General features: G+C 31.0%; 1 protein-coding gene across 1 annotated transcript; it reads right to left on the bottom strand.

Annotated features, from left to right (window-relative positions):
* Positions 1 to 2,639: 2,639 nt before the first annotated feature.
* Positions 2,640 to 19,478, bottom strand: LOC129227913 (1-acyl-sn-glycerol-3-phosphate acyltransferase delta-like). Its single transcript, XM_054862534.1, has 7 exons — positions 19,301 to 19,478; positions 13,362 to 13,531; positions 11,540 to 11,701; positions 11,272 to 11,425; positions 8,838 to 9,022; positions 6,393 to 6,591; positions 2,640 to 3,316 (listed from the first exon to the last, which is right to left on the bottom strand). The coding sequence occupies exons 1-7, from the start codon at positions 19,476 to 19,478 to the stop codon at positions 3,093 to 3,095; spliced, it is 1,272 nt and encodes a 423-aa protein (XP_054718509.1). The 3' UTR covers positions 2,640 to 3,092.
* Positions 19,479 to 26,800: the final 7,322 nt, after the last annotated feature.

Raw genomic sequence — 26,800 nt, 5'->3', positions numbered from 1 at the left:
GGAGTTCTGTTAGAGTACAATAGCACATTCGTTTTCAGTTCTGGTACAATATGCATTAAAACAATTTGTTTTAATATGCTTAGTACCACAAAGGAAAACTTTTGGGCTTGAAAACCTAAAGAGCAATTCCTTCTCTGTGAGGAAGGCATTTTGATCCTGAATTCTAATTCACCTTTGTGTACCTTACCTCCTGCAAGTTGTCCCAAGGGTAGCAAATCCTGGATATAACTATTTTCAAAAATTGCAGTGGTTTTTAAATTAGAGGTTTGTGTACAAGGAACATATAACTATAGTTATATGGAAGATAAAAATATGAATAATAATTCTTATTATAAGAGAGTATTCCTGAAATTGAAAATAGTTTCAAAATATTTCTAAGTCTTTCAAACTGAAAATCACATGGTTATGTAGATGAGTGTGATATTCAAATCTTATTTTCAAAGACCATATAAAGAACTTAAGAAAATGCCTTTAACTAAAATGTTCAAAAATTAAACTTAATTCTTTTGAAAAATAAACAGCATGGGGAATTATTTCACTCTTTTTTTACACAAGTAACAAAAAGTGGAAAAGTTCAGTTGCATCTAATTACTTTTAAAAACATATTATTTTATGTTTTGGCACATTATGTGTAAAATGTTTTTACTTATTTACAAAACTACTATTTTTCAAACAAAAGTACTTTGTGCAGGTATTCTATTAATATTATAAGCCAGAGTGTTCCAAATGTTTAGGGTTGCAAAATAAAAAACAAAGAAATTTCTGACATTAAGTACATTGTATGTTTACCAAAAAAAAAAAATTAAAAATAAAGGTAGTAATATTCAGTGACTTCTTTATAGATAATTATGATAATATATTTGTATTTTCATTAGCAAAACTTTAAACCAACAAATTTTTCTCATTACTGCAGCTAATAAATAAATAATCAACAAAAATAAAAGTAACTCCTGCTGACTGATCACATTTGCAATGTTTAAAAAAATGAAACTACTTATAATATTAAAATAATGCCTTAAAATACTTAACAATTTAATAACACATAAATAAATAAATAATAATAACAAAATTAAAATACATAACATATTTTTCACAGTTAAATAGCAAAAAATAAAGAAAATATTTCAGTACTATTTTTCTTTACTTTTCTAACAGAAAATAATGAAGTCGAAATGTAAAAAAGATGATTTTGCAATATAATTTAACAGTTTGATTTTGTTCTAAAATATAACAAAATGAATAAATTTCAGAAGGAGAGAATATGTTGAATTTTAAAATACTTCATAAAATTATTATTTAAGAATTTTCGGATGCAACTCTGGTTCGGAGTTGTGTCTTGACACAGCAGTTTGGAAGACTCCGGCATGCTAAATACCACATACTGGTTAATCCCTATTTGAGAAATACTGATTCTTAACGATATACAGGTGTCCCTTGAATAACACTTTACTTGTACAACATGGTTTTGATATTACATGGTATAAATGTTTAGGTAAATATAACATGGTTTTAATATAAGGTGATTTTGAAAATTGAATTTTAATCTCATTTGATTCATTGTAGAAAAAACAGTTAAAAGATAACATTACGGTAAATCAGGCAAACAATAATTAAAAAATAGAAACAATAGAATAAATTTTGTTTCATATGCATATGTTCTTGTTGTTGCTTCCACAAATTTTATTGCTGTAGAAAATCTTAGATTTTCTTTTTTAAAGTATGCATTTTGTTCTTTGAAAATGAAGTTGATGAAGTTTTTTTCTTTTATTAATCTTATTTATTTTCATGAACTTAAATAGTGTGTTTAGTATGCTTTATTGGAGCTTGGAATGAAGTTTCAGCTATCATAAAATTTTATACAACAAGACTTGATTTATAACCCAATACACATTGCCTTGATTTATATTATTTCAGAGTTTCATATAACACGGCATATCATATAGTATGAAAGAAAGTTTTGCAAGGACAGATACAAGGGAGGGGTGATCGCCCCTCCCTTGAGAGAGACTGCATCGGAAACTTTTCCAAATTGAAGCTCTAAAACGCTAGTGTAGGCCGTTTTTTATGAAGTTAAGGAAAGAAATGGGGCTCAAATCTCCCCCCCTCCCTTGAAAACTTTTTGGAATTTAAAGTTTTAAAATGGAAATTTTAAATGATTTTTGGCTATGTAAGAAGGAGGCGTTTGGAGACTTTCCCTTGGGCATTTCACAAAATTTAAGTCTTAAAGACGCGATTTTAGATATCTCTGGTAGTGGTAGGTGAAATAATGGGTTCAGTAACTTTCCTCAGGTAATTTTCACCGAGTTTCAAAAAACTCAGTTTTAGAATACCTCTTTCGATGGAAAAGGTAAGCAGATGGATTTGTGAACCTCCTTGGCTAAGTCTTTATGTTTTAGATAGAAATGTTAATGCAGTACCCGGCCCACATATATGTGTAATCAGATAGGTAGTAAAGGTAAAGAAAAAATTCAAACACTCCTTCCTTGAAACATTTCTGGATCCGTCCTTGCAGTTTTGATACAACAATGTACATATTGCCCTGATTTAGTCATGTAAATATGTCATTAATTTTTAAAATAATAATTTAAACAAATAAATTTAAAGTTTTGCACAACACAGTTTTGGTCTAGTATAATTAACTGTGTTATATGAGGGACAACTGTATATTTTTTTAACCTACCAAAATTCTACTTCACCCATTTGCATTTAGAAAATTACTTTTTAAGTACTAAAAATCAGTAATAAAATACATTAAAAATTTAAAATGTAAAAATCCCACTTACAAATGGTTTTACATAACACTGTGAACAAGCAATTGGCACACACAACAGTGTTAGAAGGAAGCATGCCACAACATCAGGCAAACACTTAAAAATGTAAGCGACTTCAAACATACAAAGCTCAACACAGATCTACAGCATTTCACATAATATTTATATAATTAATTCTATATACATTTTTGCATCTTACAAATTTAAATGTTGTAGATCACTTTGTTTACAGAAAATGTTTTTTTCTTTATAAAATATATATCATTCCAAAAAATTGCACAATGCAATATTCATGTAAATAATTTATAACCAACACCGGTACTATAACTTATCGCTTTCGTGGTTCTCTGGGAAAGCATTTCTTTTTCGTATGGATTCCCCTTCTGCTTGTAGCATTTCACTGTTACTTGTTTCACAATTTCCATTGGAATCATCGTGCCTTGATATTCCATTGTTTGATTTGGCAGGGGACTTTTTGTCTTTCCCATAGGATGAACCTTTGTCTGCCTTTGTGACTCGAATCATCAACAGCATGGCTGTGAACACTGGAAAGAAAGTAATCAACTATTAAACCAGTAAATATTCCACGTTGAATTTAATGTAGAGCTTGAAAATGCAAATTTCAAGCAGCATTAGTGATGTGGATCGGGTAAATACCCAGTGGGTAGGTAAATATTTTTTGGGTATTTACCCAAGGTCTGGGTATATACCCAAAAACTGGGTATTTTACAAAAAAAAAAAAAAAAAAGCAAAAAGCGAGTCTGAATTTTTTAAAAAAAAATCTAAATATGAAATAATTGGTGAAACTGATACCTACATATGAATTACACAGTTTATAATATTTGTTATTGGAAGACTTGATGAAATTATGAAAGAAACATATCGTGAACCAAAGAATCTTTTTTTTCAATGTCATAATTGGAAAAGTATAAGCAATTCAATGAATCTAGGTTAGTCATATCCAAAACGAAAAAAAAAGAAAGCATGGGGGATGCTTGGAAGAATTTACTGAGAAGTTATTACATATCTTGGTTATTATAGAAGTTATAATAATCCTACAAATGTATTACACAGTTTATAATATTTGTTATTGGAAGACTTGATGAAATTATGAAAGAAACATATCGTGAACCAAAGAATCTTTTTTTTCAATGTCATAATTGGAAAAGTATAAGCAATTCAATGAATCTAGGTTAGTCATATCCAAAACGAAAAAAAAAGGAAGCATGAGGGATGCTTGGAAGAATTTACTGAGAAGTTATTAAGACTATGATGTTGTTTATTTATTTATTTTATTGCTGTTTAAGTGATAACGTGGCAAATATAGAAACAGTTTTCACATTAATAAGCAAAATATATATATATATTGTTTTCTGTTGCCTTGCTCATTTGCATTTGCTCCCCAGTACTTCATGATAAAAATTTATTCGAACTTTTTTTAATACACACAACTTGTGATGTCGGTGGGAAGGTAAATATTTTTTTGGGTATTTTTCCGAAGGCAGGGTAAATCCCCTAGTAATTGAGCATTTTGCCAAAAAAAAACTTTAGGTGGTATCAAAAGGTGATGATTTTTTTTAAAACATAAACTGTAAAATGAAAGATTAAAAATATAAAAATTTATATATTATAATTTCTTTAATTAAAGGCATAATGAAATCTTATCAAAAAAAACCTGTCAGAATTTGGAATGAACTATTCTAAAACTTAAATAAGATGGCAGGATAATTTAATTTTTTATGGGGTAAAGCAAAAGGATTTAGGTTTAATTTTGTCACATAGATGGTGCTAGCACAACTTTTCATCTTTGATTTTTCATAATTAGTAGAATATCATTCAACATCCACAACAACATTTGAATGTCTGTGAATAGATTTCAATGCTTTTTTTTTTTCTTTTTTTGTGCAATTTCCAAGTAAGCATTAAACAACACTTCGAGTCTTACTGTTTCTAGCTCTCTTTTCATTTCAAAGCTGTATTTTCGTAATCTAGCCTCCAGATATCTCTAAATATGTTATATTAAGTTTAAATCTGGCAACTGAGGAGATTTTCAAAGAGCTTAAAGACAATTTTTGAGGCACCAGACGCACACGTTGAAAACCGCGTGCTTCTTATCGGTATCTTGATAAAAAAGTTGCTTCCAATAACCAAATTTTCGGCTAATAGTTTAAAATTGTTCTTTAAAATATTCAAATAAACAGTGTGATTCATTATTTCAACAAAAAATTCCAAACTACCAAGTCCTGATGCTGATATGCACCCTCACACTAGAACACCTCCACCGTCGTGATTAACTGATCCAACTAGGTTCTTAAGATTAAATTCCTCATTTTTTTTCTCTATTTACAATTATACAACAATTTAACCAAAAATGTTGAATTTACTTTTGAGTGTAAGTAAGACATTATTCCGAAACGTTTTGAGCTTATTTATCATCGATTCTGTGACGAAAAGCGTAAGCTTTCTGTTTTTCGTATGAACAAGAACATTTCTGTGGGAGGAGGGCCCATTTTATCCAGCTAATCAGAGAACTTGGAGAACAATTTTAGGTGAATATTAAATGTAAAATGCTTCATTAAATTCCGCAGAAACTTTTACAGCACTCAAATGTGTATATTTCATAATTTTTTTAAACTGATGAATACCAGCTATTTAAAAATAAAAAGCAGAATACTGTGGAATAAATAAACAAAAAATTAAAGCCAAATGACTTAACAGTGTCAACACAATGCAAAAATAATAAAAAAATGACAAGTGATAATTTTAACTATGAATTTATATGAAAATATTTCAGTGTACGATGACTTTTATGGTGTATTTTTTCTCTGTCTCTTTGTTTTTTGACAAATTTCAAAAACAAATTCAGGCAATGTTTTGAAAAAAAAAACTGTTTGGTTTTATTTAGAATGGCATAGGAATTATGTGGAAAAAAAATAGACTTCCTATTCGAATTCAGTTTCTTATTTTTTTTGGTTTTATTACAAAATTTCAAGGTGTACGAACACTTTTGGGAGCCACTGTAGCTTAGAACAGCATATGAGCATATTGTTCAAGTTATACTTGTTTGTAAAGTTTCTTGGCAATGACATCACGAAGTGCAGAGAAAAAACCGAACTAACAGATAAAACATTTCTAGCTACCTAATGGCGCATTACAGTGGATCGGCAACTGTCTGTGAGCTGCTGTTGGTTGGCTAGTTTGGTTCAGACAGATATGATACTCCGCTCTGTCCTGCTCGTAAAAATGTAAATATTTAACAGTTTACAGAAATGATGACAAAAAAAGGTTACATATGTGTGATTTTAACAAACTAATCAGATTTCTGAGGCAAAGTATCGAATTTCACCCAAAATTTAGACACTGCAGTGGGGACTACTTCCTTCCCTTGGTCTCAGCTTATTTCTTCATTGATAAGAAAGGTTGCAGCCGAGTATAGACTACAATGACACAGTATCTGGTGAGACAACATAGCAAGTTATAAAAAATGCAATAAATACAACAAATAAAATTGCTTTCTGGTTAGGCAAGCGATTGCAAATAAGGGCAAAAGTCTGCTGTTTTCAACTGAATGCATGCATCTCCTTAGATAACAGAAAGATGTGTGTGAAAATTGATACTTACATAAAAATATTACAGCAATTGTAATCACGGTCACCCAAAAGTTTCCCATAGTGATCAGCTTGAATAATAGGTACAAAGACGGTACGCCAACGAGAAGAGACCAAAGCAAAGAATTAGCCAAAGAACGAAAGCTACGATTCAGCTTTGTGGGTTGTCCAGGAAACTTGTTTGTTTTAAAATAATTATCCATTAATTCATCCTGCAAAGAAATTTTCACATTAATAAATCAAACGAGATGACTTAAAAAAGATTCATTAACTTTTAAAGCTATGAGAGGTTATCTTTAAATAAAATGATTGATCTTGAGCAGTAAACGATTTATTACTTTCTTCTATATCTAATATATAGAAAAAAGTATTGGATTCGAGCAAATTTTTGATTTTCGAAGGATTTGAATGTATTGAGGTGTGCTGAGTCCATTATGACCATTTTTGAAAAATGTCTGTCTGTCTGTGTGTGTGTGACCAGTTTTTTGTGGCCGCTCTACTGCAAAAACTACTGCATGAAATCGAATGAATTTGGTTCACATGTGTGCCCCTACATGAACTTGTGCCCACTGGTTTTTGGAGCGAATTCTTACAACTGGGGTGGAGCAATGGGACGTTTTTTGAGTTATGCGTGCCTGCTATTTCCCAGGAAGTAACTGGCAGACTCAAACAAAATTTGATCCATATGTTGCTCCTAACAGGTACAGATGCTGATTCAATTTTGGTGTCAATAGCTCAAACGGGGGTTGAGCCATAGAATTTTTTTTGTCGTCAATTGAGACTGCTGTATCTCAAGAAATAATGAACAGAATCAAACAAAAATTTCTCGCCAAGTAGCTCTTAGAGGGTATAAGAGCCGATTCTATTTTAGTGTCAACAGCTGAAAAGGGGATGGCGCAATCAAACTCTCCTTTTTTCCATTGTGAGTGCCATATCTCAAGAAATAATGCTACATTCCGGATGAAATTTGGAATAAATGTGAATCCATATGTAATCAGGCTTTGGTTCAATTTTGGCACCAATCGCTCCATGGGGCGCTGATTTTTTTTCTGCAACAATAACAAAAATGAATTGAAATGGACTGTCGCCTGCGTATTTTGCATGATTTTAATTGTTGGAAAATTACCAGAAAATCGCGATGATTTAAACTTTTTAACTGTTGCCATCTTGTGTTTGTTAACAAATAAATGTTTGTAATTATTTTAAGCAATGCTTTTAAAATAATTTTCAATTTTCATTCTCTGCTTTGTTTTTGAGATAAATCGGGAATTGGGATGGTCAAGTTTTGGCGTGTGTAATTTTGTTTTTGTTGGGAATATTGCTTCCTCGTCAAGAATGGGGAGGGATCAGCTTTATAAGAAAGATAGAGAAAAAAGTTTTATGATGGCCACAACATACTAGTTTTTACAGTAGAGACTCATACAAAGTTTGATGTGTAAGTTTCAAGAAATTTCAACAAATTACGCAGGCGTTGGGAGAGTTCTACTTTTAAGTCCATGCCCTTGAAAACACTGGCAGTTTCTAAGAAACAGACAGCACATAAAAATGGCTTTATTTCAAATTAAGAATTTTATTTGGTTTCCAATGAAAAGAAAGCACAAAAAAAAAAAAAGTAAAATTCCAGCATTTCACTATTGTTAGAATGAAATCCAAAACGCGTTCCTTGAAATAGCTCAAAAAGTCATTTCAGCAAATAAAGTGGAGGGTCAAAAATCCTGCCCAACTTGTGAGAAGTGGTTGTGCTAATTTTGTGATTTTACAGATTTTAGGCTACAAAGAAATTAACTATTCTCTATATCTAAATAGGAAAAGTAAAAACAATAAATACAGCAAAATACTTGCTTATATAGGTTACTTAATTAGACATTTAAATTTAAAAAAATAATTTTCACTAAATTATATTTAAAACTAATTCTTTCAGTTGCTACTTAACAAAATTTCAAATCCAAAAGTAATAATTATATTTGAAATAACCACCTGCATGACGAGAGAAAAACAATAATTTTGAAAAAACTAGACATTTCCTTTATTTTTAATACTTAAGGCATTTGTTTTCAATTTAAATATCCAAAATCAATCACATTTAGCTTTTACATGCTGAATTTATTGTAGTGATGTCTTACTTTTGTGTGTGTCTTTTTTTTTGTCTCATGTTTATTTTGTTTATGCATAATATTAGCATTTTGCTGAAATCTTTTAGCCTCTACTTTTTGTTTAAGATATTTCTCAATACTTCTTCAATATTACTCAATACAAAGCATATTGAATAAAAATACTAAAATATATATATTTTTAAAAAATACGATTCTGCTAGATTGCATCGATTGGCATGGCGTATAATTCATAATAATGAGGCAAAACATTATCTCTGGAGTAAGAGTTAAAAAAAAAAAATTACCTCAATAATTGTACTTTGTAAATAAGTGGAAATTAAATTCGTAGAGTTACTTTTACAAACCTTTTCTTGATATAATTGATGTAACCACTTTGACGTAGCTTCATCTGATTCAGTTGGAACCTCACTCATAGGAATTCTTTTAATGTGCATGTCACCAGTAAAACTATAGCCACGCAACATATTTGAAAATGTTGGCTTTAAAGAAGTCTCTGGGAAGCCCAACTGGATAGAATATATAGCTGTCACTAAAAAGTACAAGAAAAAATAATGCAGCACAGAAAAAAGTAGGGTGGCGGCTTTCACGCACTTATAACTTATTGCACAGGCAAGAAAATATATAACATAGATTTAAAAAAAAAAAAGATGCCTACAGAGCCTTAAGATGCACTACATAGGGCTAAAAAGGATTATTTAAATTGTGCACCAGTGTTTGGATGTATAAAATGTAGTTTGGAATTTAAGTTAAAAACTCAATTTTAAGCTTTTGCACAATCAAAACTGAAATTTGCAATATTAAATACATACAGTGAAACTTTGGTAACTTGAATGTGGATAACTGGACTACCCCGGTAACTCAACATTTTTCTAACGGTAGGCTCAATGCTAATTTCAATGGGTGAAAACCTCTCTAATTTGATACACATTTGCAGAAACCCCAACAAGTTGACATCCAATTGATATTGTAGTCCAATTTTCGCTATCAACATTCTTTCATATTGACCTCTTCACAGAATTAGCTCTTTTAAAGAATTCCATTCTTCATCAAGGGAAGTCAGCCACCACACTGTGTGCTGTAAGTGCATTTAAAAGGCTAGGAAAGGGTAGGATAAATATACCCATGGAAGTCCTCTAGAGAAAGAACGCACCACGACAGAGCAGGACTTTTTATCTTTAACAGACCTGATTGACAAGAAGCATTTTCACCTCTTTTCAAAAGTTATGGATTTATATTTCACGAGGTATTCAAATAATATTAGTGATTTTAATGTGTACTTTACAAAAAAAGAAAACAAACATAAAATTTAATTACTGGGATTAAATTTCTATAATGTGAATGCAAAGTATTTGTAAGGAAGTGATACAGAAACTCTTTAGGAATTTAAATTATCGAACCTCAGTAAGTTCACATCCGCTTAAGTCGACATGTTTTATGTTCCCTTGGGGTGTCGAGCTATCGAGGTTACACTGCATTTTTTTTCTCAATGATCTACAGTGATGGTTCCCAACTTACGGCCCTCAAAACTGATCCATGTGGCCCACATTTATGTTCAATGTTCCAAATCAAAAACTATGTTCTGGAAACTTATTTTGTAATCAAGAAAATTTTTAAAATATTTTCAAATTTTATATGTATTCTGTTCCCACAAGATTCATCTCAATATGAGGTGCAGCCCTTGGGTAAAAAAAGGTTGGGCACCACTGTTTTATAGCTTTGGTATCTTTAGCTTAAAGTTTCCAATTTGGGTCAAACTTTCAGTTTTTTCTTCTGAGCTCTAACTACAGTATTTTATGAGAATATGTTTAACGTATTTTTAAAAGTTTTATTATGTGAATAGAACGACAAATACTTTTGTAAGCTCTTGTGCATGGTTTTAAAAACTTATTTCAAATTATCAGAAATGGCAATAGTGATATCCCCCCCCCCCTTGCCCTAGGAATTTCTGGTGCCACTGATTCACCATGATGAAAATAAAAGAAATAAGTGAACATTTAATTTTATCCCTTAAATTGTATTTCTGACAAACATATCGTCGCTAAAAAGACGAATGGGCGTATCTCAAACAAATATCGAAAAATGAGTTATGAACACCACAGAAATGTCCGAAGTCAATTTTATAATATGACCAATGGGTGTATCTCTACAATAAATAGTACAAAAGATACAGTTCCTCACACTGGTGGCGTTCTCAAGCAATAAAATAACCTGGAAATCTTTAAATCGTTTTTCTACAAAATGCTTAAAAGCGAGATACGCCCATTCAACATTTTAGCAACGATACGTAGAGATGAAACATCCCCACTAGACCTTGATACCTGATGAGGTGAACCAATGACGACGTTGTCTGAGGAAGTTGGCGCCATGTTGGATTTGGTTGGTAATTCTGAAGCAGATGAGGGATAGCGATAAGGGAAACGTTACTTTTCTTATTTTCATAAATACAGTGCAAATAGCAAATGCCTGTTTCATTGTGTTTTTTCAAATAAATAGCTTAGCAATATGTGAAAAAAAATAACTTGGTTCCTTCATCTGCACCTAATCCCCAGACATATTCAAGTTTAAACTAACCAGTTAGACAACTATGAAAATAAATAGTAAGATAAAACATTGACAAGGTGTAAAATTTAAGTCAAAAATGTAGCAAATAATTTTAAAACTCTTTATGTAGTATAAAAATAAAAAGAGGGGAAAACTTCCCCTCACTTCTAGAATAAGGATAAATCAAAAACTGAAAACAAGTTAAAGAAAACTAAGAATGTATATGCAGGTGCTCACTTTTGTTTTTCATTTCTGAGACAGAAAGATTGAAACCGTTTGTTCTAGGACATAAATGATGTTTCAGCTGCGGTAGATTTCGTGCTTTGGCAAACTCCATACTTGCTTTATGCTTCTCAGGTGTGAATCTGGTACCTTCACAGAAATATAGGAGCTACAAGAGGGGGAAAAAAATAAATGGATACACATTGATTTATTTTGGGAAAAGTTGCAGGAGTTGCATGATTTTTTAACTTCTGAATCATTAATGAAGTAAATTGATACTAACCATAATAGGGTCATCATATTCAACCAGATTGTGTAACTTGGTTCCAAGGATGAGTTTGTCTTTCTCCCAGTTTCTTTCTAAAAATATCATTTCACCAAAGACCCAACCCCATCCAATAATGGGAACGAGGCGCAAAGATTTTTTAGCACAAGTCTTTGCATTCTGCAGGGAGGAAAAAACAACATTTTTAAAAATGTAACATCTAACAATGTAATTCCTTACATAAAATCAAAGTATGTTAAACAGAAAAAAAAAGATGCAGAAAGAATTTAAGATGCTTATTGATATTTTAAGGCACATTTTTTAAAAAGCTAAAAATGATTTGGATTAAAATTAGAAAATGAAAGTCTTTTACTATTGTAAAATTTTCTTAGTTGAGCGCAAAACTGTAATGAAAAGGTATGGAAATTTCAGTGTCAACAACGCTCACCAAGTAGCATGAAATATTCATGGACTACTAGAGACCGATTAATCTACTTGGATATAACAACTTCATAAGGAAATAGACTTAAAATGAACATTGCTTTGCCGCAAAGAACGAAGAAGCAGACGTTTTTGAATAACCAATTGCAATTAACAAGAGAATTGCACAACTTGAGGATGCACAAGTTATATAAGTTAAATGTTTATTTTCAGTCCCTAACCTTTTTGTAATATGCATGGGACTTACATAGACACACAAGGGTCATTATAAAAATTGTCAAAATGATTTACGGGACTTTCAAAATATATATTTCGGTAGCATTCAAGTTTACACAAAAATGTGTTTAGACATCATAAATAAAACTAATTAAAATTCCTTTTGGGGTAATTAAAATGTAAATTTGTGTTGAATTTTGACTATTTTCTTTTATGAAGACAATACATTCTTTTCATTGTACAAAGTAAAAGGTTCATGTCCTTATGTCGTCCGAACAGTATAAAATCTTAATTGCTAAGAATTTTCCGAATAATCTGAGTTTTCAATAATCCAAGGTATCCTTATCTCTAATTCCCTTGTATTTTTGAGAGACTATTGTATCTTGCTATGGTAATAAAACTAACGTTTTGCACTACCTATGTATGAATTAGTTTGGGAGAACTGTATATTTCCAATACAAAACAGTCAATTTGCAGGTTAGCAATTATGTATCTGTGCTAGTAAAATTTTCAAAAACCACTTGAGTACCATTAAATTAAATTAATAATCATTTTTAAATCAAAGATATTTAAAGTTATTAACATAATTAATGTTCAAGTAAAATGATTTTTTAAAAATCATAACCACGTAAAATTACTTTAAAAAATTTAACTACAGAAGTAAAGTATGAATTTTCAATCATAAGCATTCTTGGTTTCATGCTCTGGAGTTCCACCTTTTAAACAGATCACTTTTAACATGTGAAGGATAAAATGAAATGTAAAGAATTTTATGCAAATTAATCTAGTTTCAGGAAAAGATCTATTAGGAAATGAAATTCTTTCAAACAATGAATTCAAAATAAAATTTCTAGAAAATGCTATTAACCATTTTACAGAAATTAACATTAATTTAAGGAATTTTTTTTAAAAGGAAAAAGTAAAGAATGTAGTTAAAGCTAGTCTGAGTACATCATCACATTATATTCTGTAATGGGCAGTATCAAAGTTTTCAAAATGAAAACACTAGAAAATACTTTAAACAGTTGAAAAAAGTTAAATTAATTTTAACCAAAAATTTGATAATTTACAAACTATTGCTCATACTAAGTTTGTCGTTCACAAACATTTGGGTTCAAAAAAAGGAGGAAAAAAAAGAGACAAATATGGAAAGAAAACATCTAAAATTCACAAAGGAACTCACTCCAAGCATTCCCAATTTGTCACAGACAAACCAACACATTAACCAATCTGTATCGTATTTATGATTCATGACCACTATGCTATGCTCCTTTCCAAACATATTCAAGGCCTCTTCATCACCATATAAATTGCATGAAGTGTTTGACCACCATTCCGCCATAGAAAGTATTTCTAGGGGCAGAAAATATGTTATGAATTATACAAAATTTTTGCACTATATACGGTTTAAATATATAGATAAAATGTCATTTATGAATAAAGAATACAGAAGTAACGTAAAGACACAGGGTATACATTTTAATTAAAATTTAAACCATGATATTATTGGACTGCCATGGAAAGGTAAGCACAAAACATCGTATCTGCACTTTTTATCAAAATTGAGTTATGGTTGTGAAGTGGTTTTTTGTCACATATTTCACCTAAATACAATGTTTTATGGTAAATGGGAATTTTTTTTTAATTCTGAAAAGCTGCGTTTGTATCAAATACATGGAGGCACACAACTTTAAACAGCAATTTCTCATTTTGAACTCAGATGCAGATACGACTTCTGTGCTTAGCACGGCAGAATACCACAGTAGGTCGCATAGCCTGGCGTTTTTTATTAAGAAAAGCTGAAACACTGAAATGAAATCAACCAAAAATCAAAATTTAATGTATATGACTACTTTGATTATAACACTATAATCAACTTTATAATAACCCATTACTTTACTAAAATAGAATTCATAATGTTTTTAAATCAAAAAATCAAAAATATAATTCAGAAATAAATTGAAAATTGCCATTTTAAGTGGACTTTTAAAGATTAGGTGTTAGTAGTAAGACTAAGATCATCTTCATGAATGTTTTTAAGAATCATTGGCACTAAAATTATCCCTTTAGCGTGAACAGGTAAATCAGTAGGTAGAAAATAAAAGTGGTGGCCCACTTTTAGACCACTTCCTCTATTGTTTATTTATTGTTCTCCCATTCATGTATCATCCTTTTAAAAAAAGTTCTTTAAAATGTGAAAACTTGTCACTAAATTTGTTATAATAACACAGAGTTACACCAATATTTTCTGTTTTCAAAATTTTACATATCTTTTTGTTTTCTCGCTCTGACTGCATCATCTAAACCAACGTGGTTTAAACCAAACAACAGTGATATACACAACAGATTGCTTAAATTATACATGATTTATCTCTATAAATCTTAAGTAATGAAGCAAATTAGGTAATAAAATGAAGTAATGGCTGAAATATGCTTTTTGGGCTAGTTTGAAATGTAAATAGAAATGAAAGAAAAAAAAAAAATAGATAAAGACAATACATAAATTACTTGGATTTTTTCTCTATCTACTTTTAGAAAAACATAGTTGGTCTGCTTTATATTTATGTACCTAATAAGTTGCATTAATTTAAGCAAGAAAAGAAAATCTATCGAGCAAATTTAAGTTACATTTTAAAAAAGGGGGTTGCAAATTTATTATGTAATTTATCTTTAAAGCTTTACTAGTTACTTTGCAATAATTGAATTTATATCTTGCAATCGTATGTAAAATTTATGGAAACATTCGAGAGAAAACGATTTAGTTTTTCAAAAAACAAAGACATTTTTAAAAAAAAAACCATATGGTTTTATTTGAAAAACCACTTGGTTTAAACCAAACAACCCTGTTAGAAAGAGAGAAGAAAAGAGTTAGAGAGATTGATAAACAGTGGCAAACTTGGTGAGTTTTACTTTCGAGATATGATGAACCATTACTTTGTTCTCCAGCTTTATACTGTTCAAGTGTTTAAATTCTTTCAATGGGAGAGAAAGCATTTTTTAACAGTTATTGAATGGCCATTTTATCCCTAGGGTATGTATAACTTGTTCTTGAAGGCAATTATTTAGACTAGTGAAAGATGAAATTACGGTAAAACATACCATAAAATCTTCAACACTCTTAATGCAGAAGAATTTTAATCTAAAAATTATGTCAACTCTTTGACTTTGTTCCACACACACACACACACACACACAATTGCATTAAATATTTTTCAGACTTATCAGATAAGATTTGATGTTCGAGTTAACTCTCGAATAATCTTGTTTCAATGGAACAAAAACATTTTATTAAAGAATAAAATATAATATTTTGGGACATATTAATAAATCGCCAACATTTCAAAAAATTATAACACTTTTTTGAAATTAAAAGGAATTTTATCATTGTGCTCTCTCTTTTCTTTTATAGAAGAAAGAAAAAATGGTTTGTTAATCCATTAATTATTTTCAATAATCAGACAATTTTAAAACTTTGTACATCTACAAAATATCCAAGTAAATTTATTCTAAATTTGTTAGGAATGTAAGAAAAGAATTAATGCCTCAGTTTAAAGAAACATTTTGTAACATTGAAGAATACATAAGATCTACACAAACGATTAGAAGAGGCATTCTTGACTCTCACTAGCAAATAAAAAGTGATAAAAGAAAAAAAGCACAATGCTAACTTATCAGTAACACAAAGCATCAATAAACATTGCAGAAAGAAATTTTGCGCACTAACTGATAATGAAAAATTATAAGTCTAAAGATCAAAATGGGTCAGAACTTGGGAATATCATTACAGTCAAAGGAAAAAACTAGATGATCCTAAATAATTTAAATATAACCGAAGGATATAATTTAATATCTTTCAAGTGTTTTGCACTCAAATCTTTTTATATTTAATTACTATTTGTACATCATTACACAATAATAATAATAATAATAATAATAATGATGAAATAAAAAGAATCTTTAAAAAATTCTTCAAAATGTGATAAGTTCCACCAGATGTAAAAACCTCAGTCCAATAATTTAACAGCAAAAACCTCAATCTTAATTTGAATTAAAAATACATACACTGCCTGATTACCATTATATTCTATTTATTTAGACAAGTAGGTGAATATAATTTTAAGCTTATGAATTAATTTTCAATAAAGCCATTCATGCTTAAAAAAAAAAAAAAAGGTGGGGACTCATTGGAATGGAAACCATCAATGGTTCTCATTTTTGATGCTACAAACCAACTTTATATTACCCCCCCCCCCCCCCCCATAAACTTGGACCAGTGGCGGCTCGTGCCTTGAAAAAGTGAGGGAGCCAGATCATGGGTGCACTTGCCTCCCCCCCCCCCCCCCCGGTTTTTAAAAAGGAAAAATAATTTTATTTTTAATGTTTTTTTTAACATTTTAAGCTTTTTTCAAATAAATAATTGTGTTTAAATATTTGTGTTAAAATATTTGAGTTAAATAGAGAAAATTAAACTTATTTTAAACTATTTTGTCATTATAGTACTCTAATTACTTGAAGACAAACAGTCAAGAAAAGAGCAAACTGTCTAACCTTTTGCAAATGAAGGCTTCTTTTTTTATTGTATGTTGTTTATTTTACATAGCCTGAACATTCAAGCTATGTAAAATAAACAACATGCAGGCAGGGTCTCTGCGAATCCTGCTGTAAATACTAAGGTTTTATGCGTTGGTGTTGAAGGAGTAAAAAGAACTGATAATCCGCGGCAGCGTATATTATATAATTCGTACCTCATTAATTTTACATTTTTTAAACACATAATCTGCGAATTACGAGGAAGGAAAAGACTACAATCCATTTTTTTTTAATTTCAAGCACATACGCACAAAAAAAGGGGGGAAATAAATAAAAATAAATTATTGTCTGAAAATAGTGAGGGGGCCCTGGCACCCTACGGCCCCTACCACGAGCCGCCACCGACTTGGACCCTTGCAGAAGAAAATAATATTTTTTACACTTTGCTCCACCTAATGATGATAAATTGCTTTTAGTTAGAGGCAGGAGGATTGATCCTGTATGAAAAAAACAGAGGGATTTAATACACACAATATTAGTTTCTCTCTAGATCAGGGTTGGCTTTCTGCCGGCAGAAACTGGTTATAACCGGTTAAAACCGGCAGAAACTGGCAAAAACTTAAAATTGTTTTTAAAAACTAAAGTAATTACTAAATGATATTTGTTTAAACTAAAAAATTAAACTTCATTTCATCATTGTAAAAAATAATATGTTATGCTAGTGCCCTTGATTTAGTTCAGAAAGGGAACTTTTCAATTGCTGATGCTCGTAATATTTGGATTAATCTAACAAAGGATGCAAATCATATGGGTTCTTAGAATAGAGGAGTGACATACAGAATTAAACTGGCATTACTGTTTGTAATTTGCTCGCAAATAAGCTTCATCTAAGTTGCTTGTGATTGAAATTATCATGTGCTTCAAGAAGAAAGTCAAATTTTACTTCCCAATATTAATCTAGATTTTGTACCAAATATCACAGCTTTGCAAAACAAATTGGCCCCACTTCTTGAAACTCATTTTTCCAGTCGAATTTTTACCACTACTCTAGTTACTACATGAAGGACCAGTTTAAAAAAATAAACGATTTGAAAGTTTCATGAATATTGCTTGTTCCTTGATGCCTGCTAGCTCTTCTGTTGTAAGAATATTCTAAAGTTTCTCATTCGTGCTTATAAAATTGAGAAACTATTTTAAATTTTTGGAACCACCTTTTCCAAGAAGCAACTGCAGGGTCCAAACAATGTAACATTTGATTCCGAATTGTGATATTAATATAAATTAAACTGTGCTGTGGTTAACAATTAATTATTTTTTCCATGCATTTTCTACTGTCTGTCAATAGTTTTTTTTTTTTTTTTTTTTTGTCATTTTGAGAGTTTTTGCCAGTTTCTGCCGAAAATGTGGTAGAAAGTGGTTTTTGCCACGCCGGTTTTAACCGGTTTCTACCAGTGGTTTTAATTGCCCCGGCAGAAACTTGCCAGCCCTGCTCTAGATTCAACTAAGTTTTAATATCTACCAGATTACATTTTTTATAAATATGAGTTAAATAAATGTCTTTCTATAGTACTATTTATATCAGTACTATATTAAGGCAATAAATTATGAATATACCTTTTTCTGAGTAATTTTTTAAAACAATTTTCAAACTTGTAGCTATCTGCTTTCTTCATAACAGCAAACTACTAAACATTGTCTATGGTTGTGACAAAAATATTCTTTAACAAAAACTTATTCACACATGCATATAAAAAATATTTATCTGATCTTGAAAAATCAAAAGGTTTGTTCCAGGGAAAAGTGTGTTGCACAATGGAATATAAACTTTTAGGAATGTTTCCAATTTCTAGCAAAACACTGGTAAAAACTATGGTGCAGGGCTTGCACTAAGCACTCGTTTAATATGATACTAACATCAGTTTGGTGAAAAAAAAATCGATTTGGTAAAAATATTTGCAAAAAGGAAATGCTCCAAAATTTTCATAGAAAAAACCTCGATCCTCAAAATTATGCCAAAATATCATTAAAAACTCTGCTTGGGAGAAAATAAAATCTGCCAAACAAACGTCTTACTTGTTTTAGGTGTATGCTGCATCTTTAAATCATAATTAAAAGTGTTTGCATTTAATAATTTTTAAAGTTATACTTCATTGTCAGATTTGTAAAAACTCGTCTTTGGCTAATTTACTGGCTAACAATTTGAAATTCCAAGCATGTTTGAAATTAGTACATCATGATACTAGCTGAAGAAAATAATTATGTAGATTCTCCCCTTCTCTCCTCCTCACATAAAAATTTCACTCAATTTTAACCCCCCATGAATAAAATTAAAAATCAAATCTTTAGCTGAATTATTAGATATAAAACTTTTTATACCATTCTAATATAATAAGCAATACAAAATTTTCTTTCTCTAAATTATAAAAAAAATCTCCTGAATTGTTTGAATATTTTTAGCTACATTTTGTATCATTCTTTATATGCAAAGGGTTAATCAAAATTAAAATTATTTTAATTTCTTCGGAAAGATGTAAAATACTGTTTTATAAAAATGATTATTGGTTAGAAAAAATAAATAACATTGCTACTTACGGGCCCATGAAGTATAAATTAAGTAATAATTTAATTTCCTGTATAGAGAACGATTTCTGTTGTATAACGTCAAATACAGTATTGCCTGTAATAAATTGATGAACAAGCCGCTAATGAGGAAAACAAAAGTCAAAAAGAAGATGATAACGAAGAATCCAATGGCTCGTGTGACTTCCATTCTAAAAGTTTAAAAAAAAAAAAAAACATATACATTTCTCATAATAACATATATATATATATAAACATATACATATGTTTTTTCCTCGCATATTAGTCGAAGAAAGTCTTCAACCAATTTTAGCAATTAACTAAATCAATATTTCAATTAAAATTTTATAAAAGCAATGACATAAAGGATATATTTTTATGAAATAGCAAAAAATATAAATTTTAAAAGGGAAATAAAAATTCAGATGGTTCATTTAAAATGAAAAAAAAAAGAGAAAGAGACACAGAGAGAGAGACCATAATGTTAGTAACTAAAATGTAGATCTACATAAAAGCATAAAAAATATGGAATTTAACACTTTATGTTTAGTTGATTTATTTATTTATTATTTTTTTTAGATCTTCTTAACCCTTTAAGGTATGGTGGCTTTACTTTAGGTCTCCTAGCCCTTTATTTGTTTTGCACAGTCAACTGCTAACTACTTTTCTTTTAAATGATCAGGACATTTAAAAAAAAGAAAAAAAAATCTTGGGAGGATAAATTATGTATTATAGTAAAAATCTAAATTTTTTATTTTTTGCTGGGATAAAACATGGCAGCTAGAAAAGCAGACAAATGTGCTCCAATTTTAACTGAACCACCATGAAATAAAGCATGTGCAACACATACTACATGGCTTTCTTTGACTAAGTTTGGTCATTGCAATGTTACAGACAAATGCAAAAGTGACGACCAGCAACTAAAAAAAGAAACCCTAAAGGTTTGGCTAATAAATAGCCAAATATCAGCTAGGTTAATGCTTTTGAATTTTTTCTAGCCAACTGTGATCAAAAATAGCCAGTGGTTGATGGTCCCAGGGACCAATGATTATTTTTTTCAAGCTGAACCGTTATAAGCAACCTTCAAAAATGTACAAACGGTGCTTCATTCCATTTATAAGTTACTTTAGTTCGAAGAAACTCTTCAAAAATTTGAACAATAATTGCATGAAATCAGCATTGGCTAAGGGCTTTTATAAGAAAATTTTTTCTTTTGGTTTTAATCCTGGTGTAAAAATTATCACATGCTAATATTAATTCTACATATGCCAATGTCACAATCAACAAAGGAATTATTCATAAAATCCTTCACAGTAAACAATTTTGACCTTTTTGGTTATCGCTATTCAAATTTATATTTTACAGGGACGGGAGGTGAATTATAAAAAAGTCAAGACATCGGAATTTCCTCTGAAAACCGGGACTTCTGGCAAACCTAAGAAAACTAAAAAAATTAAGCTGCAAAGTTAATCAGAATGAACAATTAATACTAAACAAAAACTTGGTTTTTTAAAAAGCATGATTAATTGCATAAGAAAAACAAACAATTATTTTTTGCTTCCAATGTTCCTTTTTCGCAGAATAACTTTAATGGCACGAGTTATCCCTCGTTTTTCAGACAGATTACGACATTACAGGCACTTACCCTTAAAAATTAAACAAAAAATTACTATTTCCTATCCTACCATTGATTTAAAATAATAAAAAGTAAAAGAAAAAAATTGAAACCTACTTAATTTTCAAAAATTAAGCTGCGTACAAAGAAAGCAATGTTTAAAAAATAAGCAAATTGTTGAAGTATAATTAACATAAATCAAAATAAATAAATAAATAAAAAATAGCACTACTTAAACGATAGGTTCGGGGAAAATCTCACAGAATAATAGCAGGAAATATAAAGATCAAGGAAAATCACGCTGCGGGAAATATGTTATTACCTTGCAGAACAACCTTTGAACTGTAGGATGTTCGAAAGATGAGATGTAAAGGATGTAAACAAGAGGGAAAATGGACTTAAATATCCACTAAAAATATACAAGCTTAAAACAAAAGTCTTTTTTAAAAAACATGAGGCTTTATTTTAAATAAAACTGAAGTGTTGGCTAAAATACGCGTAAAGAATAAAATAAAACCACTAAGCAAAACGAAGAATTAAAGCGCACTTCGGAAAAAGCAAATTTACCATCTACTACAACATAAGCAATGATGCCATTTTGAACGAATCAAACTTTGCTTCAAAAATAAGAACAAATGGAGCAAGCATTTTTAGGAAAAACTCTATCGACATGACGTCACATGTGTGTTTTGGCATAAAATCTCTTCTTCCTATTGGAAAAAGAGGTCTTTTGAAAGTTTTTAACTCTGAATTCTAGAGTTTGAATGCGCGCGTTATTTTGCGGTGATCACGGATTCGCAACTCCAAAGCTCGAATACGCTACCTTGCGGTGATTTATTAAATTGCCGAAAAAGGTAAAACATTGCGTTCCGCGTGTACCATTTTGTGCAAAACAAGCAGCTTGTTATGTGTATTTTTTTATTTGCATGATTCATCATTTGGAATCGGCATCCGCAACAGCGTAACATCAAAAATATCTGCTAAAAAACTGTGAGTACACATTTTATTTATCTTGTTCTGAGTGAATTTGAATAAATATTAGTTTTTCATTTCAATGAAAAAAAGCGGACTTAATAACATTGGCTGGACACTAGGGCCATGCTGAAACATTACTGCTTTTTCCTTGACCAAATTCCAAATAATTGATTTAAACAACCTTATTACTACAGCATCTAACTGAAACGGACAGTATGCAAATAAATATCCTTGAAAATATGTATCGCTGAACGGGTTGAAAAATCCAGAAAAAATGATAAAAATTTTAACAATAAAAAATAAAAGCTTGGAATTTTAGGGTTATTGTTTTAGTATTGTGTGAAAGAATAACGTATCTTGACGAGATCAGTCAAATCATTCCCATGACGAATGAATTAAATGCGTGAAGATTTAAAACAGAACTGCCACTGCATATCCTAAGAGCATTTTGTCGATGATTTACACAGCATAGCATGATAGAATTATCATTTAGTTGAAAAATAGAAACATAGTATGAAACAGCGAGAATTAAAATAAATCGATTCGAAGAAACAACTCAATTACATAAATAAAACAATTTGCTCCAGCTAAATAAAACTATGAAATATCATCTTTCTCTTTTGATATTCAATCATATGGTCATAGAAATAAATTATCTGACAGTCTTACGGTCACGTATGTGCACTATGTGACCAAAATGTCATCAAATGCCGTAAATGTCACGAAACTGGACATAATAAGTACCAATGAAGAGAAAAAAACAGTACAAAATGAAAATGTTGTTCGAAGTGAACCAAAAATAATTTATGAATATCGAATTCAACATCGTGAAAATGGCTGCTTCAGAACAATTTACTGTGTGTTCTGCATTAATTTCTTACTTTCGTAATACTTTTTGATTTCTCATCTCTTTTTACATGGATCAGAATAGCCAAAAGATTTTTTAAAAACTTTTCAAAAGAATGAACAAAAAAAATCACACATACGAACAAAAATTTCTGTAATTTACTAAGCTTAGAAGCAATTTATACGTTACGGCGTGCGTTTGTTTTGCCTCTTTCATCCGCCATTAGACAATGGCTGCAGCGTCCCCTATAGTTTGTTGGAGTTACGAATAGAGATAAAACATTCCCGTTCCAAGTTTTCTAATTCACAACTCCAATAAACTATAGGCATGGATGCGCTGCAGCCAGTCTAATGGCGGATGAAAAAGGTAAAACAAACAAACGCCGTTACTTATAACTTGCTTTTGACGCTTAGTGAATGACATTAATTTTTCATCGTGTTTGTGGGAAGCTTTCTTTTCTATTCTTCTAAAACTACATTACACCACAAAATGTCTGAAGCCTGTAATTTACCCCAAAGAAAACACGTGGAATGGAATGTTTTACCTTTTTCGGTTGTACTATTGTTAATCACCGCAAGGTAGCGTATTCAAACTCTGGAGTTGCGAATCTCTTTCCAGTTAATCGGATAACCCAAAATATCCGCAAGAGCAAAAGACTGAAAATTATTTCAAAGGAATAAAAAGGAAAAACCTCACAAACTCAAAGAAAAATTACTATAATTTACTATAAACTTAAAAGCAGAGGTTATACGCAGGGGTGACTGGCCCAGCGGCCCGTGCCCTTGCACAGATGAGCCCTTCCCCTTGCGCCTTTAAAGCTGTATTGCATGCCTTCGAGGGTTTTTTGCCCACGATTTTTTTAACGTTACTTCTATTATTTTATTTTATTTTATTTATTATTTGCGCCCTGAACCTGAGTGTCTTCGTTTTTTTTTTTTGCATCCTAAAACTTATGCGCCCTTTGGAAGTTAATGTTGGTGTTCTCTTGGGGGCCCCAGTCCGTCCCTGATTATGCGTTACGGTATTTATTTGTTTGACCTCTTAAAGCAACCATTAGCCAGGGACTACAGCGCATTGGAGTTGGGAAAGAACCATTCATTTGATACTAAATACTTACTTTTTGACAGTATTTTTCTGATCTTAAGCCTCTTAAAGCTCTTTATCTTAAATCTGTGTAAGCTCTACGTACGCACGTTTATCATGCGCAGTGGCGGTGATTCGAGGGGGGGAGGGGTGCAACCGCCAACCACTTTTTACGGTAAATTTGTTTAGTTTACTTTCCAATTTAGAAACCAAAACTAGAAATTATTTAAAAAAAAAAGTAAAAATGTTAAAATATTCAGAACAAAATTATTTTTTTCACTTTGTAAATCTGTTTCCTATTCAGAGTCACAGCTGACTACAACTGTATTTATGTCGAGGACTGCATACTAAGTGCCTTGCCTCCATTATTTTTATATACCGATAGATGGCAGCACCATCAAAAGATCGAATAGTTAATGAGAATTTAGAACTAGTCCAGGAGCTAATAGCTACCTGGTGCTAGCACCCCCAGAGGTATCGTTTCACTTGGAGGAAAGTGAGATCACGAGCATATTTAACGTCGCCCAGTCCCCTTTAATGACGACGGTGGGTCTTCGACCATCGAGGTTCGAACCCAGGACCCTCCGGCCCCGAATCCGACACTCTACCGATCGGGCTACCACGGCCCTTGTAAATCTGTTTATGAAACATTTTTAACACAAGCAATAGCTTTTAGTTTGTGTATGCATTGTTTAGATTATAGTATATCAATTGTTTTACTTAAACGAGCCATAGTTGTTTAATAAAATTATTACCAAGTTTTTTTTAGTGACACCTCAAAATACTTCGGGGTAAGTAACGTAAGTCTAATTCATGTCTAAGTGTTTCTTTTCAGGCAAAGTTATTGTGTACAAAATTCATTAAAATCTTAAGAAAATAATGGTTTAAGTTGTTAGACTTGCATCAATTTCCACTTATTTGCTTCAATGTTCCTAAAACCAGCCTTAACAAAATTTTGCACTTTTTCCCCCCCCTTTTCTGCTGCCGCGAAATATCTCACAACTTTTAGTTATCTTTTTTTTGCCCACCCCCCTATAAGCCCAATCGCTACCATTGATCATGCATATAAAGCACAGTGATTTTAAAATAAAATAAGTCTCTTTAGCGCTACTAACATTGAACCAAAGACGTAGCCAGGGGGAGGGTCCATGGGGTCTGGACCCCCCCCTTCCCAAAAGACCACTGCCTGCTTTTTGTCAGTTGTTGCACCTCACGTCAACAAAAATTTTTCGAAAGAGAAAAATTCTCCTCCCCCCCCCGGTATTTTCCCCTTAAATATTCCCATTAATCAGCAATTTTCCAGCGTCCGAGTCAATTCAGAACACGAGAACCTCGTGTAATAACTGCAGTTCTCTCTTGCCCCCTGTCTTTTGCTGTGTCGCGTACTCCGTCCGAAAACGACGAATTTCCGTTTCTTCTTTCAACCCAGCTGGGTTGTGACCTTGAAATTCGGCATCTTTTCCTTGGTCCACCAGATTGCCATCGGCAAAGTAATTGAAAACAAACATTCATTGTCACTTTCACCGTACCCCCGTCTCATTGGCGTGGTTTTCTTTCTTTCTTTCTTTTTTTTTTTTTTTTTTTTTGTTTTGATTCTTTTCCCATTTGGACTTGATTTTCTAGACACATGCTGCACGAAGGACAGCCAGAGTGAGGTGCATCCCTGGTGAATCAGTAATTGAAATTCCTATTATTTTCTGTTTTAACATAGTTTTTTTCTACCACACACTTATAGGAAACATATCTAGAACAAAATTGTAATCAGAAGAAAATTAAGTTTACACAAACTAGGTAAGTTGTAGTAAGTTCCCTTTTAAAGTTTTCTTAACAATACGAGCAATTTTATGTGTTAATGTGTTTTCCCATTTAAAAACAAGTTCAGACAGCAACGAAAAAGAAGTTCTACACATTTCGTGTGTTTGAGGATGAGAAAAAATGAACATTAATTATTAATTAATTTATTTTGCTATTTTTATTTTCGGGTGATTCATTTCAGATTCATTTTATATTTTGATTAATAATCTTATTTAAACTTTTAGTTTATTTTTAACAATAATAGATTATTTATGTCCCCAGAAGCTTACAACTTTAAAACTGTAATCCTGAAAAGTTCGTTTTTTTTTTTTTTAAATATTTGTGTCTAATTTTCAGCTCAAGATAACATTCAGAAACTTCTCTCTAATTTCTGAGAAACAAACTAGATTTTTTACGGATGTTTTTCCACCCAGTATTTAACATGACCATGAAACATATTAAATACTCAAAAAGAATTTGTGTTTGAAGGTAAAATAAATGAATAAATAAAACTTGAAGTTGATGCAACGAAATTACTTTTCGTTGTATCAAAGTTTTATAAAGCGAAGAATGAAATTGAAAATTACTCGAATATTTAACTGTGATCAGTTTATGAAATTGCAAGTTCGGAAATATTAATACATGTAATTTAAAAGTAATTATTTGAAATTCGTACTTTTAAATCTTACTGTATTGTGAGTCTATGGTCCCAAGAGAAGAGACGTTAGTCATTTTTAACTGAAAAAAAAAAATCTTTCTTCGATGTTGTTCCGTTTTTCAAGTAAAGCATATTTGTATTTGCTCCATTGTAATAAATTTTATGATTGTTATTTACCACCTTTGTACTGAGGAATTATTTAGTAAGCATCTATGCATCCATCATTAGTAAACTGCGAAGGTGGCATTAAATATAACAAAAACGGACGTGTGCATTTTTCTATAAATTACTAGGTGAAAAATTCTGTTATTTACTGCGTTACAAGCAAATAATTTTTAAAAAAAGGTGAATGCTAGGTAAATTTTTTTTGTGTTTTCACTTCTATATTAGTTTTTTTGAGCAATCACGATTGCTTATTGCTTTCATTTGACTGTTTTGATATCCTATCATTTTATTTTCCCACCGCCACCCTCTGCACCACCACCGTCGACCGGCTCCTCACGATGCTGCTCCTGTAGCGAAAGCCGTCTCCAGGTTGCA

The sequence above is a fragment of the Uloborus diversus genome, chromosome 8 (assembly GCF_026930045.1).
Source record: "Uloborus diversus isolate 005 chromosome 8, Udiv.v.3.1, whole genome shotgun sequence".
NCBI classification, from domain to species: Eukaryota; Metazoa; Arthropoda; class Arachnida; order Araneae; family Uloboridae; genus Uloborus; species Uloborus diversus.
The sequence above is the reverse complement of the archived record's forward strand: the minus strand, read 5'-3'. Positions and strand labels throughout refer to the sequence as shown.